This window comes from Entelurus aequoreus, linkage group LG12, assembly GCF_033978785.1.
Source record: "Entelurus aequoreus isolate RoL-2023_Sb linkage group LG12, RoL_Eaeq_v1.1, whole genome shotgun sequence".
In the NCBI taxonomy this organism is placed as follows: Eukaryota; Metazoa; Chordata; class Actinopteri; order Syngnathiformes; family Syngnathidae; genus Entelurus; species Entelurus aequoreus.
In genome coordinates this window covers 41,588,731-41,606,929 of record NC_084742.1, presented here as the reverse complement: position 1 = coordinate 41,606,929, position 18,199 = coordinate 41,588,731, and the positions used below count along the sequence as shown (strand labels likewise).

Below are 18,199 nucleotides of genomic sequence, written 5' to 3'. Positions count from 1 at the left end.
GACTTAATAGCTGGCCACAATGCTGTCCCAAAATGTCCTCTACAATCCGTGACGTCACGCGCAAACGTCATCATACCGAGACGTTTTCAGCAGGATATTTCGCGGGAAATTTAAAATTGCACTTTACTAATCTAACCCGGCCGTATTGGCATGTGTTGCAATGTTAAGATTTCATCATTGATATACAAACTATCAGACTGCGTGGTCGGTAGTAGTGGGTTTCAGTAGGCCTTTAAAACCCTCGTTTTGCACAACCGAGTCTGCACCTATAAACACACTGATTAAATGGCGCGGGGCGTTCAAGCTCCTCCGTTACTCCGCTCGCCATGACCACGCTGTGTGTGGACTGAACGTGCGAATAATTTTTTTTTTTTTTCATATATCAAACATCACGTGTGTGCCAAACCGAAGATATTGATCCGGACGGATCACCACTAGTAAACACAGACACGCCCCCCCTGCCCTCCCCACACCCACACCCAGACACATACAGAGCGTGCCTCTTTTCTTCTCTCCCTTGTGACAGAGGAAGATTCAGAAGAACGACACCGCAACTCTCCAATAAAACACACTCAGATCTTCTGTTTCTAGCCGATACTACATACAAAATAACGCAGTAACGCATCATGTAGTAACGGTAACTGAGTTACTGAATATAAAAAATAACGCGTTAGATTACTAGTTACCGGCGAAACTAACGGCGTTACAGTTACTTTGTAACGCGTTAGTCCCAACACTGGTGCATATACACGCATACATGCTAAATGGATTTGCACACTATTATGCTCATTTTGTATGCACTATTAAGTTTGCATTTGGTACACACAAACCTTTAGTAGATAAGGCCCTGTGTGTGCATTTAATCTACAAACCCCGTTTCCATATGAGTTGGGAAATTGTGTTAGATGTAAATATAAACAGAATACAATGATTTGTAAATCATTTTCAACCCATATTCAGTTGAATATGCTACAAAGACAACATATTTGATGTTCAAACTGATAAACATTTTTTTTTTTGCAAATAATCATTAACTTTAGAATTTGATGCCAGCAACACGTGACAAAGAAGTTGGGAAAGGTGGCAATAAATACTGATAAAGTTGAGAAATGCTCATCAAACACTTATTTGGAACATCCCACAGGTGAACAGGCAAATTGGGAACAGGTGGGTGCCACGATTGGGTATAAAAGTAGATTCCATGAAATGCTCAGTCATTCACAAACAAGGATGGGGCGAGGGTCACCACTTTGTCAACAAATGTGTGAGCAAATTGTTGAACAGTTTAAGAAAAACCTTTCTCAACCAGCTATTGCAAGGAATTTAGGGATTTCACCATCTACGGTCCGTAATATCATCAAAGGGTTCAGAGAATCTGGAGAAATCACTGCACGTAAGCAGCTAAGCCCGTGACCTTAGATCCCTCAGGCTGTACTACATCAACAAGCGACATCAGTGTGTAAAGGATATCACCACATGGGCTCAGGAACACTTCAGAAACCCACTGTCAGTAACTACAATTGGTCGCTACATCTGTAAGTGCAAGTTAAAACTCTCCTATGCAAGGCGAAAACCGTTTATCAACAACACCCAGAAACGGCGTCGGCTTCGCTGGGCCTGAGCTCATCTAAGATGGACTGATATAAAGTGGAAAAGTGTTCTGTGGTCTGACGAGTCCACATTTCAAATTGTTTTTGGCAACTGTGGACGTCGTGTCCTCCGGACCAAAGAGGAAAAGAACCATCCGGATTGTTATAGGCGCAAAGTTGAAAAGCCAGCATGTGTGATGGTATGGGGTGTATTAGTGCCCAAGACATGGGTAACTTACACATCTGTGAAGGCACCATTAATGCTGAAAGGTACATACAGGTTTTGGAGCAACATATGTTGCCATCCAAGCAACGTTACCATGGACGCCCCTGCTTATTTCAGCAAGACAATGCCAAGCCACGTGTTACATCAACGTGACTTCATAGTAAAAGAGTGCGGGTACTAGACTGGCCCGCCTGTAGTCCAGACTTGTCTCCCATTGAAAATGTGTGGTGCATTATGAAGCCTAAAATACCACAACGGAGACTCCCGGACTGTTGAACAACTTAAGCTGTACATCAAGCAAGAATGGGAAAGAATTCCACCTGAGAAGCTTAAAAAATGTGTCTCCTCAGTTCCCAAACGTTTACTGAGTGTTGTTAAAAGGAAAGGCCATGTAACACAGTGGTGAAAATGCCCTTTCCCAACTACTTTGGCACGTGTTGCAGCCATGAAATTCTAAGTTAATTATTATTTGCAAAAAAAAAAAAGTTTATGAGTTTGAACATCAAATATCTTGTCTTTGTAGTGCATTAAATTGAGTGTGGGTTGAAAGTGATTTGCAAATCATTGTATTCCGTTTATATTTACATCTAACACAATTTCCCAACTCCAATGGAAACGGGGTTTGTACATGGATGATCAATCTTGCACTGCAATTGCCATTCAAACATGTCGTGTGCAGCTTTTGTTCCATCCATTCCTCATGGCATCGTTTGACCACCAGCTCCTCCTTTGAGACATAGCCCCAACCTTCCCCCCCGCCCACCCTCTTTAACAAGCCCACCTGCTGAGGAGGCGTCGGGGAGGTTACGGCAGGGCAGGCAAACACCCGTATATCGCCTGTTCCCCTGACACATGTAAGGAGAGAGCGACTGCACACACCTCCGCAACTCGCCACTTTACGATAGCGAGAGTCTGACCTTTGCACCATCGCACGGGACGCTAAACGAGGGCCAACAGGTCTTTTTTTCGTGTGGGATTGCGCTGCTTTTGCGTGAATCATGTGGACAAAATCAAAGGACGCATGAACCCTAATGAATGAATAATCAATCAGGGTTGGATCTAAATCATTTATCACTATTTTTCTGTTTCCAAAATTGTAAAAAGCCCATTTCTGTTTTCTCTGACTTAAGAAATGGATACAATTTTGATGAATGGAAGTTAGCTGGTAAAGCCATAGACATCGTATATATTAGGGCTGTGAATCTTTGGGTGTCCCACGATTCGATTCAATATCGATTCTTGGTGTCACGATTCGATTCAAAATCTATTTTTTTCTCAATTCAACACGATTCTCGATTCAAAAACGATTTTTTCCCGATTCAAAACGATTCTCTATTCATTCAATACATAGGATTTCAGCAGGATCTACCCCAGTCTGCTGACATGCAAGCAGACTAGTAGATTTTTGTAAAAAGCTTTTATAATTGTAAAGGACAATGTTTTATCAACTGATTGCAATAATGTAAATTTGTTTTAACTATTAAATGAACCAAAAATATGACTTATTTTATCTTTGTGAAAATATTGGACACAGTGTGTTGTCAAGCTTATGAGATGCGATGCAAGTGTAAGCCACTGTGACACTATTGTTCTTTTTTTTTTTTTTATAACTGTCTAATGATAATGTCAATGAGGGATTTTTAATCACTGCTATGTTGAAATTGTAACTAATATTGATACTGTGGTTGATAATATTCATTTTTGTTTCACTACTTTTGGTTTGTTCTGTGTCGTGTTTGTGTCTCCTCTCAATTGCTCTGTTTATTGCAGTTCTGAGTGTTGCTGGGTCGGGTTTGGTTTTGGAATTGGATTGCATTTTTATGGTATTGCTGTGTATTGTTTTGTTGGATTGATTAATTAAAAAAAATAATAAAATCAAATACAAATTTAAAATAAATAAATACATTTAAAAACTTTAAAAAAAAAAAAAAAAGAGAATCGGTTCTGAATCGCACAACGTGAGAATCGCGATTCGAATTAGAATCGATTTTTTCCCACACCCCCAGTATATATATATATATATACCGAATATATATAGAATTGGTCGACACCTCAGCACATTTAAATCGTCACAAATTTCTACATGGTAAACTGATTTTCATGCAAACTTCATACATGTAGCTATTGTACAGTGCAAATTAATTGTATTTTAATATTTACAATGAAATTGATAAAGTGTTCAATCAAAGTTTATTTACACAACCCAAATGTAAATAATCAAATGTAGACACTTTTTCTTATTTTTTCTGATCTCTCTCTCTGTGTCCACTACCTGCTGTACATATCCTACCAAGTCAGTCCTACACTGTTCCAATGTCCATTTCTCTGATGATGCAATTGTTGATGACTGAAGTGTTAATACCAACCAATCCTAAACCCCCCCCCTCCATATCCCACACCCCGGATTGTAAATAATTCATTGTATATACTCTGATGATTATCTTGTGTGATGACTGTATTATGAAAATAGTATATATCTGTATCATGAATCAATGGACCCCGACTGAAAAACTTTTTCGGGTGTTACCATTTAGTGGTCAATTGTACGGAATATGTACTGCGCTGTGCAATCTACTAATAAAAGTTTCAATCAAACAATCAAAAGTCACCACTTTGTGAACAAATACCTAATAATAAAAATCTAATAATATGACTCCTCTAATGCGGCCTATAATCCGGTGCCCCCTATATATGAAAAAATATCAAAAATAGACCATTCATCGGCAGTGCGCCTTATAATCCGGTGCGCCCTATGGTCCGCAAAATACTGTACATATGATGTGTGTGGGTATAGCTGCAACGGAGCTGCGGATTTCCTTTACCTCCTGTAGGTAAAATAGCCGTAATGTTTGAGGTGAAATCCGCATTTATGTGCTTCCTGCATGCATTCTCTATAGAGTTGTGTATTTTCTGCAGGGCCGTGTTCACCGCGGAGCTGTACCTGCAGTCCGTGCGGGTGCTGGTCATCGGTGCCGAGACGCAGGAGACGCGATGCGACTGGATCCAGGTGCTGACCAAGGTGATGTTTCCAGCAAACTTATCTTATCTTATCGGGGCGGCATAGCTCGGTTGGTAGAGTGGCCGTGCCAGCAACTTGAGGGTTCCAGGTTCGATCCCCGCTTCCGCCATCCTAGTCACTGCCGTTGTGTCCTTGGGCAAGACACTTTACCCACCTGCTCCCAGTGCCACCCACACTGGTTTAAATGTAACTTAGATATTGGGTTTCACTATGTAAAAGCGCTTTCAGTCACTAGAGAAAAGCGCTATGTAAATATAATTCACTTCACTTCACATCTTTTTTTTGGTTTTATTTTGCAAAGTGCTCCTGTCACGGTAGAGGATCTTTAACCTGCGTTTTTGCAGGATGTCATTGAAAACGAAAAACTACTCGCTCTGTTAAACCTGCTCAGTGGTTGTGAGTTCAAACCCCGGCCGAGTCATACCAAAGACTCTAAAAATGGGACCCATTACCTCCCTGCTTGGCACTCAGCATCAAGGGTTGGAATTGGGGGTTAAATCACCAAAATGATTCCCGAGCGCGGCCACCGCTGCTGCTCACTGCTCCTCTCACCTCCCAGGAGGTGGAACAAGGAGGATGGGTCAAATGCAGAGGGTAATGTCACCACACCTAGTTAAAGTTAAAGTACCAATGATTGTCACACACACACACTAGGTGTGGCGAAATTATTCTGTGCATTTGACCCATCACCCTTGATCACCCCCTGGGAGGTGAGGGGAGCAGTGAGCAGCAGCACCCAGGAATCATTTTTGGAGATTCAACCTGCAATTCCAACCCTTGATGCTGAGTGCCAAGCAGGGAGGTAATGGGTCCCATTTTTATAGTCTTTGGTATGACTCGGCCGGGGTTTGAAGTGTGTGTGTGGCTATCATTGGTACTTTAACTGTCATAAAGACAATGTTTGACCGCAGTGTTTCCCTACCTTTATTGAGCAAATGTACGTATTTTACATTAAAAAAATCTCAGAGCACACCAAATGTGCCAGGATTCAGTGTTTGGTATGCAACAGGTGAATAACCAGGTTAATTTTGAACCATCTGCTCGTCACTATGGTTCACTGGCATAGACACGTTATTTGTCAAACCCAACAATTTCCCGGGCGAATTGAGTGAAATGAGTCGACGCCTGGCGGCACAGTGGTTGGGAATCCCAGCACAAGTGCCAAGCTACCAGCAGAAAGTAATGAGGTGGCGTTTCTCGTTTGCGTTTGATCTTCAGTGCTTGGTGCCGTTCAGAGCGGAAGGTCTGGTGCAGAAGGACAGCAAGCTGGTAGGCCGACTCTTCTACAAGGCGGGCCACGATCTTTACCACTGGAGGACGGGCTGGTTCGTCCTGGCCGGCTCCGTCCTGCACTTCGGCTCCGGGGACGACGGGGGAGAGGAGGAAGTTCTCCATCTTAAACAGCTGCAGGAGCTCAGTAAGCGTTGTTTTGAAATCGCTCAGCCTTCAACGCTTTCCTAGGCTGTACAGTGCAGTGTCTTCACCACAATGTCTCCAAGGGATTGACATCATCAGACTGTTGTCCCCAAATTGCCGCAAGCAAACAGTCCCCTGCTAAACAGCTTAAGTGGAGCTTTTAATAGGCCACAAATTAGATCTGTCCAACCCCCGCAGCACTGAAAGGGCTAATCCGCTTTCAGAGTCGGTGATTAACTCAGCTAACCCTCTGATGACTTTGACATTATTACACATACTGTTATCTACAAACACTAAAAGTAACCAATACAGAGTGGGGTTTGATTTCGACAGGTGTGACTTGCTATTCTGCTTTTTAACAGTTTCTTTTAGTGTTGTATGGTATACTGGTATTAGTATAGTACCGCGATACTAATGAATCATAAAAGTACCGGTACGCCGCGTCGTCGTCACGTCGTGTCATTGCTGGTTTTACGAGCAGACGAGCATGTTCGGCAGCGCACGATCACAGAGTACTTAAAAACAGACAGTGTGTAGACAGAAAAGGGAGAACGGACGCATTTTGGCTTAAAAACTAACGATAAAGGTGAAGTTATAACACTGAAACGCCCTCAGGAAGAGGTGCTTTAAGACATGGCTAGCTAGCTAGCGGCTAAAGTCCAGCCCCAGTATGCAGTGTTTTAGCTACTTCTAAATCACTAATCCTCACCTCCAGGGCGACAAATAAAGTAAGTTTCTTACAAGTATCATCCCTGCAGGACGAGGAATAGCTAAACACGCTTCACTACACACCGTAGCTCACCGGCGTCAAAATGTAAACAAATGCCATTGGTGGATCTACACCTAACATCCACTGTAATGATACAAAGTACAGTAGCGTATCTAGTCGATACTACTATGATTACATCGATATTTTTTGGCATCACAAAATCTTCTTTCGTTTTTTTTAAATGTCTATTATGTTTATAAACTCAGGAAATATCCCTGGACACATGAGGACTTTGAATATGACCAATGTATGATCCTGTAACTACTTGGTATCGGATTGATACCCAAATTTGTGGTATCATCGAAAACTAATGTAAAGTATCAAACAACAGAAGAATAAGTGATTATTACATTTTAACAGAAGTGTAAATAGAACATGTTAAAAGAGAAAGTAAGCAGATATTAACAGTAAATGAACAAGTAGATTAATAATTCATTTTCTACCTCTTATCCTTAATAATGTTGACAAAATAATAGATTGCAAAATGACACAATATGTTACTGCATATGTCAGCAGACTAAATTAGAAGTCTGTTTGCTTACTTACTACTAAAAGACAAGTTGTCTTGTATGTTCACTATTTTATTTTAAGGACTAAATTGCAATACTAAGCATATGTTTAATGTACCCTAAGATTTTTTGTTAAAATGAAGCCAATAATGCAATTTTTTGTGGTCCCCTTTATTTAGAAAGTATCGAAAATTATCCAAATAATTTTGGTACCGGTGCAACACTAGTTTATTTCACATCAAGCTACTAGGAGATGCCATGTAGAAGAGGCAGTCTAACTGGCTGTTAATGACTTTGCAAAGTAAAAATATAACATCATCTCTGACCCACCCTTACTTAGATCAACCCACTTTGTGTCTACAAAAAAAAAACAGAGAGCAGCAGGCTTCCCTACTCATCTTGAAATTGAGCCTGAAGCTCTGCCAGCTAGTTTTCAGTCAACTGCAGATGTGAGAGCTCTAAGTTTACCAGATTAAGACCCATTACCTCCCGGCTTGGCACTCAGCATCAAGGGTTGGAATTGGGGGTTAAATCACCAAAATGATTCCCGAGCGTGGCCACCGCTGCTTCTCACCGCTCCCTTCACCTCCGAGGGGGTGGAACAAGGGGATGGGTCAAATGCAGAGGGTAATTTCACCACACCTAGTGTATGTGTGACCATCAGTGGTTCTTTAACTTCAACTTTATCTTTAGCAAAGGGGCCAACCTAGCATGATGTTGCTGTTAAAATGTCACAGAAATGTTAGCATTGAAGCTCACATAGCTACGTTACGTTTGTGTCTTCTGTCCCACTCCTTAATTTTACCTTGTTTCACGTCAAATTTGGCATCTGGACGAGTGCAAACTGATAGTTATATGTAAAATGTTGATAAAGTGCACAACGGTGTTTCTTGAAACCACACACTCTGGAGTGGACGAACACAGCTCATTAGCATTAAAGTTACAGTAGGGATTGTTTAAAAGCACTTTTAAACTGTCTAGATTCTAGTATCAAGGCTAGATTTGGAACTTTTGCGATGATGCATATAGTTTCTTTAAAAAGGCTAAAACATGTTGAACATACATTTAAAAACAAACCTCTGTATTAACATATATATTTTCTTAGATTGTTTTCTCTATTTTTCAAATCAATCAATCATTGTTTATTTATATAGCCCTAAATCACAAGTGTCTCAAAGGGCTGCACAAGCCACAACGACATCCGCGGTACAGAGCCCACATAAGGGCAAGAAAAAACTCACAACCCCAATGGGACGTCGATGTGAATGACTATGAGAAATGTTGCTGCTCATTGCACAATGCATCATAAGCTGCACTTTGAGAATTGTTCAAATTTCTACAAACTTTTCCAACACTTTCAGTGACTTTTTTTTAATTAAAAACGACTGGCAACAAATCCAGCATCTTCTTCCGGCGTTATTGGAGACTGTACTCATGTTTGGAGACTCTTTACTTCCGCGACAAACAGCAAAAGCTTCCTGTACTTCCTGCCTACTAACGTCACACTTCCTTTGCGTTGCTGCTTTTCCGTGATCAAAGTCTTTCGGCAACATTTTTTCCGGTGGCCCAGTTTTCGGTGCATCAATAGTCAATAGTGCGTAAATAATAGGCTATATATAAGGCAAGGCAAGGCAAGGCAACTTTATTTGTATAGCACTTTTCATACACAAGGCAGACTCAAAGTGCTTCACAGACAACAAAGTGAAATGAAAGAAAATAAAAGCAAAATTAAAATGCAGACAATAAAAATAAAAACAGTGCGGACGTTAAAAGTTAAAAGATTAAAAGATTTAGCTGAAAGCTAAGGTGAACATAAAAGTTTTCAGTCTAGTTTTAAAAGTAGTCAGAGTTGGGGAAAGTCTGACATCTTCAGGAAGTTTATTCCAGCTATTTGTTGCATAGTGACTGAATGATTTACTCTGGGAACCGCTAACAGATTGGTCTCAGAAGATCTTAGTGATCTAGAGGGCTTATATAGTGGGAGCATATCAGTAATATACTTGGGCTCTAGACCATGTAGTGATTTATATGTGAGCAGGAGGATTTTGAAATCAATTCTCTGATGTACAGGGAGCCAATGTAAGGATTTAAGAATTGGTGTAATGTGCTCACATTTTTTTGTCTTTGTTAGAACTCTAGCTGCAGCGTTCTGAACAAGCTGTAGCTGCCTGACAGTTTTTTTGGGAAGACCTTCAAGGAGACCATTATATATAAGCATTCATACAATATATTACTTAAAGTTGTTTACACCCCTTATTTTTACGGTGTGGCGGTTTTTATTTTGCTGTGGCGGTGGGCCATGTTCAGTTACATGTTTGGGAAACCCTGCAGTCTTTATGGGATCTGACATATTCAAAATTTGTAAAAATATACCAAATTATAAGAAAAATTTAGTATAAGAAAAATATACAATAACAATCCGTTTGGTTGTAGCTAAACATTGGCGTGCCGTATATCAATGACTACTAGAGATGTCCGATAATATCGGTCTGCCGATATTATCGGCCGATAAATGCTTTAAAATGTAATATCGGAAATTATCGGTATCGTTTTTTAAATTATCGGTATTGTTTTTTTTTTGTTTTTTTTTTTATTAAATCAACATAAAAAACACAAGATACACTTACAATTAGTGCACCAACCCCAAAAACCTCCCTCCCCCATTCGTATAAAAGGGTTGTTTCTTTCTGTTATTAACATTCTGGTTCCTACATTATATATCAATATATATCAATACAGTCTGCAAGGGATACAGTCCGTAAGCACGCATGATTGTGCGTGCTGCTGGTCCACTAATAGTACTAACCTTTAACAGTTAATTTTACTCATTTTCATTAATTACTAGTTTCTATGTAACTGTTTTTATATTGTTTTACTTTCTTTTTTAGTCAAGAAAATGTTTTTGATGAATTTATCTTATTTCATTTTATTAATTTAAAAAAAAAGGACCTTATCTTCACCATACCTGGTTGTCCAAATTAGGCATAATAATGTGTTAATTCCACGACTGTATATATCGGTATCGGTAATTAAGAGTTGGACAATATCGGAATATCGGATATCGGCAAAAAAGCCATTATCGGACATCCCTAATGACTACCACAGTATATCGAACATTTAGGATTTTAGTCCTGCAAATATTTCTATGACACGTCACATTTTATTTATTCTATTTGAGAAAACTGGTTCAATGGTCAAAATGATAGTTATATTCCGTTGTATTCTTGTTTACATTCTGAAATCAGAGCACAGATATTATACTAATAAGTAGAAGCTACTGCATATGTCCTTTTTAAAAAATTTTTTTTTAATGGAAGTTCTGGAGCAAACATGTTCCCTTCCTCCCTTGCAGCTGTCACCACCCACACGGAGGGCGAGGAGAAGATCCAAGTCCTGCTGATGGTGGAGAGCAGAAGGTATGTCAGTGTCACAACAAAGGTGAGCTAATTGGCCGACATATTGGCACCAGAGCCACGGACATGCATTATGCAGAGATGTTCACTTTGATCCCGCCTGATGTCTCGTTTGTCCCGACGCCGTCCGAATGCACCACTGGAACAGTCCGGCGTAATTAAGGTTCGCTGTAGACTCACGGTTGAACATAGTGTTTTTCAAGGAGGACTGGCTGCGCTAATTGCGGTTTGTTTGTGTGTTTTTTGATATTCGCCTCTTAGGGATGTGGTAGTTGTTTATAGATGCATGTGTGCTCTGCTGCTTTCTTTTAATCACGTTTGCTTTTTATTCGATGACTCAGCAATGCTTCGGCAAACACTCTAAACTTTAGCTGCAATTCTGTACTCCCCCCCCCCCCCCGACCCCTGTGAAACAGAACCATATACATCCATGGCTTCAACAGCATGGACTTCACACTGTGGTACTCGGCCATTACGCAGGCGGCCGGCACTAACGGCAAGGCCCTCGGCGACCAGCAGCTCACCAAGCACGGCGTTCCTATTATAGTGGAGAGCTGCGTTGCGTTTGTCACTCAGTATGGTGAGTACATTTGAAGAAGGAAAGTTAGCCGTGCTGTTATGAGCTGCCCTCCAGGAGAGGTGAGTCATGCACCCCGAGGACAACATTCATGTGAGACTAAAAATTGGAATTTATTAGTTTGATATAAACACACAAATTGCTGCATTTAGTTAGTTAGTTTGTTAGTTTATTATTCTTCGGTCAATGGTCAACAAAATAAACAAACAGTTATACATTCATAGATTGAAAATGACAATGTTGCAGACCGAATGGGTTTAGGCTGAAGTTGAACACTTATTGCGCCTAACCCTATAAACAATGTGATGAACTTCTGAAAATTAGGAAATGTCCTTTGTACAACATATTATAAATACACATTATACACAACATGAACACAGTTCAATTATATACACAGTAAAGCAGGGGTGTCCAAACTTTTTCCACTGAGGGCCGCACACGGAAAAATTAAAGCCTGCGGGGGCCATTTTGATAGTTTTCATTTTCAAATCATAACAAAATATATGGATTTTTTTTTTTTTTTTACCTTTAGGGCTCCCGGGGACCATAAAGGGTCTAAGTCATTAAAATGTTAAAAACAAGTCAAATTATTATTGTTTTTATTTATTTAATGCTTACAGTAAATCTGTACAGTATATCAACTTCAGGTTGATATCAAATTTAAAAAAGCAAAACGTTTACATGCCTTTTCTGTCAAGACAACTTTGTTTTTTATAATAAAACTGAAATATGCAGTATTTCCCTAAGTGCCCAAAACCTTCAGAAAGCAATGTTTAATGTGAAGTAATTAGAGCCTTAAAAACATCAATAATGCATGACACCATTGATATTAATTCATTGTTATTTTTGAGTAATCACAGTGAAAAGATAAATAAAATCCCATTAAATATACACTACCGTTCAAAAGTTTGGGGTCACATTGAAATGTCCTTATTTTTGAAGGAAAAGCACTGTACTTTTCAACTAATCTTAACTTTAAAGAAATACGCTCTATACATTGCTAATGTGGTAAATGACTATTCTAGCTGCAAATGTCTGGTTTTTGGTGCAATAACTACATAGGTGTATAGAGGCCCATTTCCAGCAACTATCACTCCAGTGTTCTAATGGTACAATGTGTTTGCTCATTGGCTCAGAAGGCTAATTGATGATTAGAAAACCCTTGTGCAATCATGTTCACACATCTGAAAACAGTTTAGCTCGTTACAGAAGCTACAAAACTGACCTTCCTTTGAGCAGATTGAGTTTCTGGAGCATCACATTTGTGGGGTCAATTAAACGCTCAAAATGGCCAGAAAAAGAGAACTTTCATCTGAAACTCGACAGTCTATTCTTGTTCTTAGAAATGAAGGCTATTCCACAAAATTGTTTGGGTGACCCCAAACTTTTGAACGGTAGTGTATTTAGGATCCAAAAGGTGCCCCACTCATAAAGTGATACATTTGTATTAGTTTTTTGTAACTTTCAACACTTAAGTTACGAGATCAACTTCCGATATATCTGTCAATTTTACGTTTGAACTATTATTTTGTTTGTTTTATGCTCTTTTGTCAAAGAAAACGTTGATGTTTTTGTATGGCAACCCCACAATATATGCAATATTTTCCACATAAAACATTTTAAAGTGAAATATTTGAAATAATTTGAGCCTTGAATAGGTCAATAATTCATTATAACATTGATTTTTTTTTTTTTTTCAAGCAATGGCAAAAAAAGACAAATAAAGATAGACAAAAGAAAAAAAAAACAGCCTGCATGGCAGCTTTGTGTCAACATTGCAACTTTTTCTAGTCAGATTTCACCTCATTACACTTTTTTTTAATGTTTTCTTTTATTTTGCAATAGCATTTCCAGAATGTGTGGCGGGCCGGTAAACAATTAGCTGCAGTAAAGGCATGTGAAATATCCTTGTACACGTGTTAAGCCTTTGCACCAATTATATACTATATACAAACAATTATACTTCCATTATTATTTATATCTCACATTTAGTTTTTAATTAACATTGATCATAGTACTAACTACAGTGTTGATTCAAGAGTGATATATTTTTTTCAAGACATTGGTCTTAAAGTGTTTTTTAAATGTGTGAATTGGAACATTTTAAGGAATCATCCAAGCTGTTATAAATGATAAATGGGTTATACTTGTATAGCGCTTTTCTACCTTCTAGGTACTCAAAGCGCTTAGACAGTATTTCCACATTCACACATTCACACACACATTCACACACTGATGGCGGGAGCTGCCATGCAAGGCGCTAACCAGCAGCCATCATGAGCAAGGGTGAAGTGTCTTGCCCAAGGACACAACGGACGTGACTAGGATGGTAGAAGGTGGAGATTGAACCCCAGTAACCAGCAACCCTCCGATTGCTGGCACGGCCACTCTACCAACTTCGCCACGCCGCCCCATCAATAATAAAGCTGTTCCACAGTTGAACCCCCCTGACAGAAACACATCTACTTTTTAAGCGTGTTCTTATGTTTGCTTTCTGATTTGCTTCAGTAAATACAAGTGGGTCATTGTGAAAGGTTACAATTTTACTATCACTATCACGTCCTTCTTAGCCTATTTGATTTTTTTTTTTTTTTAAATACATTTTTTACCAAAACATTTCAGAGTGGTCCAAAGAGCAGTCCTTAGCATTGTGAATAGCTTTGGCCTACACCAGGGGTGTCAAACGTACGGCCCGAGGGCCGGATCAGGACCACGAACAGGTTTTATCCGGCCCGCGGGATGAGTTGGCGAAGTATAAAAATTAACCTGAAATTTTTGAATGAAAGAAACAGCTGTTCTAAATGAAAAAGGAGGATTGCCTCCAAATTCTTCAGGACAACCTAAAATCATCAGCCCGGAGGTTGGGTCTTGGGCGCAGTTGGGTGTTCCAACAGGACAATGACCCCCAAAGACACGTCAAAAGTGGTAAAGGAATGGCTAAATCAGGTTACAACTAAGGTTTTAGAATGGCCTTCCCGAAGTCTTGACTTAACCCTGTAAGACCCAAATATAGAAAAACCTAAACAATTGTTTTTTGACCTTTCAGATGTTGTAGGAAGCATTTGATGCAGAAATTGAAGAGCTAAAAAAAAAAAAGGTTTATGTATGTTTTTAGAGAAATGTTGTAATATTGCAACATTGGGCTTTGATGGGAGCAGAATTTCTGTATTTGTACTCACGTTGTCTGAACAACTAAGGGTTCATTTGCAGGGTTGATTGCTTACTTAGCCCCATAACGGTATAGACCATTAATAATAATCACACATTAATCATATTTTTATGAAGTCATTTATTAAAAATATAAAAAATATCAAACAAGATAAAACTCTTAAAAAAACGCTTTTTTCCCCCCTCTTTTTTTCTTCTCATGACATTTTACTTACTTGAATCTGATGAATCCGGTCCAATGAAACAAATAGATGTTGTTCGAAGGAAACCTTGAGAGGTTGTGTGAGTTCATGGCCAGAAGGCGTGACTTATAAACAAATGTACGATCCAATAGTATTGTGAGACTATGTGAATGTGGTAAAAAAAATAAAAAAAATATAACAGATTGTTTTTTAGGATGGTTAAAGGTAACGTTGTAATTTTACAACAGAAGTCTTACAGGGTTAAACGTGTGGACAATGCTGAAGAAACAAGTCCATATTGTGGTGAAATTTGTCCTCTGCATTTGACCCATCCCCTTGATCACCCCCTGGGAGGTGAGGGGAGCAGTGGGCAGCAGCGGTGCCGCGCCCGGGAATCATTTTTGGTGATTTAAACCCCAATTCTAGTGTGTGTGTGACAATCATTGGTACTTTAACTTTAACTTTTAACTTTAATATCAGAAAACCAACAAATTTAGCTGAACTGCACCAATGCACCAAAAATTCAACTAGAAGCTTGTGGATGGCTACCAAAAGCGCCTTATTGCAGTGAAACTTGCCAAGGGACATTTAAGCAAATATTAACATTGCTGTATGTATACTTTTGACCCAGCAGATTTGGTCACATTTTCAGTAGACACATAATAAATTCATAAAAGAACCAAACTTCATGAATGCTTTTTTGTGACCGACAAGCATGTGCTCCAATCACTCTATCACAAAAAATAAGAGTTGTAGTAATTATTGGAAACTCAAGACAGCCATGACATTATGTTCTTTACAAGTGTACGTAAAGTTTTGATCGCGACTGTATGTACAAAATAAACCACACCCTGTTAGTGCACCAGTCGAGGAAAATGATCAAACTACATAAATAACATACTGTAATTTGATTTTGATATCATTTTTTTTATCTTGATAAATTGACAACACCAATGAGTTGACTGATGAACATTATCACATGATTAATTCCGAAAATATAAATTATGACAAAAGATAGAATATTATTAAACGCAACATGTAAGTGTAAAAAAACAACAACATTATTTCAGAATGGGCTTATTCTATTTTTAAACATAAAATACTCTGAAGTTGTCTTTATTTTTAAGTTATCGTGCCGTGATTTTACCATCCGGCCCACTTGGGAGTAGATTTTTCTCCATGTGGCCCCCGATCTAAAATTAGTTTGACACCCCTGGCCTACACCCTTGCTGTGTGCTTCATGTTCTAAAAACGGAATTACCACATTTTCTAAGGCTTATGCCAAGAGGGCGTCTACCAGCGGCCGGGCGATCCAGTGGGAATGTCTGAACTTTTGGAGGACTTCACCCGTGACGCCCGTAATGTCAAACTGAGGGAGAAGGAGCACCACCTGGAGGATGTTACGGGCACTCTGAAGAGGTTCCTGTTGCAGGCAGAGGACGCCCTGCTGACCAAGGAGCTCTATCCCTACTGGGTGTTTGCTTTGGGTGCGTGCACCTTGATGTTCCCGAAAAAGAAACATCGGAAGTCATTTTGCTTGTCATTGTGTTAGACGAGAAGGACGAGACCTTGAGAGTGAAAAAGTACTCCACTTTTATTGAGAGTTTGCCCAAAACCAACAGGGCCACGCTGGACGCTGTACTGCAACACCTCTACAGGTCATTTAATTTTTTTTTTATGTTATTTTTTTTTTTTGGCAGTTTTAGACACATTTTGAGGTCATTTCTTTGTCTTTTAGAATTCAGCAGTGTTCAGACATCAACCACATGCCCAGCGAAAAACTGGCCTCTGTCTTCTCCTCCTGCTTCTTCCAGACTGAGGGACAAACGCCACAGGAGATTCGTGTGGTCCACGACCTCATTGACAACTACGTGACGCTCTTTGGTGTGAGTCCAAAAGGAGTTACAAAGAACCTATGGCTACACTTTGTAGACAGTTCTCTTAAAGAAAAACAAAATTTTTTGGCAAATAATCATTAACAAAGAATTTAATGGCAGCAACACACTGCAAAAAAGTTGGCACAGGGGCATGTTCACCACTGTGTTACATGGCCTTTCCTTTTAACAACACTCAGTAAACGTTGGGGAACTGAGGAGACACATTTTTGAAGCTTTTCCGGTGGAATTCTTTCCCATTCTTGCTTGATGTACAGCTTAAGTTGTTCAACAGTCCGGGGGTCTCCGTTGTGGTATTTTAGGCTTCATATTGTGCCACACATTTTCAATGGGAGACAGGTCTGGACTACAGGCAGGCCAGTCTAGTACCCACACTCTTTTACTATGAAGCCACGCTAACACTTGGCTTGGCATTGTCTTGCTGAAATAAGCAGGGGCGTCCATGATAAGGTTGCTTGGATGGCAACATATGTTGCTCCAAAACCTGTATGTACCTTTCAGCATTAATGGTGCCTTCACAGATGTGTAAGTTACCCATGCCTTGGGCACTAATACACCCCCATACCATCACAGATGCTGGCTTTTGAACTTTGCGCGTATAACAGTCCGGATGGTTCTTTTTCTCTTTGTTCCGGAGGACACGACGTCCACAGTTTCCAAAAACATTTGAAATGTGGACTCGTCAGAACACTTTTACACTTTGCATCGGTTCATCCTAGATGAGCTCGGGCCCAGTGCAGTCGGCGGCATTTCTGGGTGTTGTTGATGAATGGCTTTCGCACTGACAGATGTAGCGACAAACTGTAGTTACTGACAGAAGTGTTCCTGAGCCCATGTGGTGATATCCTTTACACACTGATGTTGCTTTTTGGTGCAGTACCGCCTAAAGGGATCAAAGGTCACGGGCATTCAATGTTGGTTTTCGGCTTTGCAGTGATTTCTCCAGATTCTCTGAACCTTTTCAGAATCAGAATCAGAATCAGAATAGTTGTATTGCCATTGTTTGAGAACGGGTTCACAAACTAGGAATTTTTCTTGGTGCAAACGTGCGACATAAAACACATATAACACATATTTGGTACAAAAAGAGCTGTGACTGAGCTATCAGATAGACTTAGAAGGGATTCAAGGAATTCAAGGAGCTGCTGTTAGGAGTTATTGTTCATTTGCCTGATGGCCGAGGGGAAAAAACTGTTCAGGTGGCGGTAGGTGTGGGTCTGGATGGAGCGTAGTCTCCTGCCTGAGGGGAGAGGGGAGAATAGTGTGTGTCCAGGGTGAGAAGAGTCAGCTGTGATCCGACCCACACGCCTCCTGGTCCTGGAGGAGAACAAGTCCTGGAGGGATGGGAGCTTGCAGCCAATCACCTTCTCCGCAGCACGTACGATGCGCTGCAGTCTATTCTTATCCTGGACTGTGGCGCCGGGGAACCACACTGT

At 40.0% G+C, this 18,199-nt stretch overlaps 1 protein-coding gene across 3 annotated transcripts in view; it reads left to right on the top strand.

The window, feature by feature from the left end:
* The window catches only part of arap2 (ArfGAP with RhoGAP domain, ankyrin repeat and PH domain 2), a 275,757-nt gene that overhangs the window by 202,509 nt on the left and 55,049 nt on the right, over positions 1-18,199 (top strand). For all 3 annotated transcript variants that reach the window (XM_062065971.1, XM_062065972.1, XM_062065973.1), the window contains 7 exons: positions 4,732-4,834; positions 6,053-6,251; positions 10,881-10,944; positions 11,358-11,521; positions 16,143-16,355; positions 16,421-16,526; positions 16,607-16,754. In XM_062065971.1, coding sequence (XP_061921955.1) covers positions 4,732-4,834; positions 6,053-6,251; positions 10,881-10,944; positions 11,358-11,521; positions 16,143-16,355; positions 16,421-16,526; positions 16,607-16,754 — 997 coding nt within the window. The remainder of the gene's footprint in view (positions 1-4,731; positions 4,835-6,052; positions 6,252-10,880; positions 10,945-11,357; positions 11,522-16,142; positions 16,356-16,420; positions 16,527-16,606; positions 16,755-18,199) is intronic.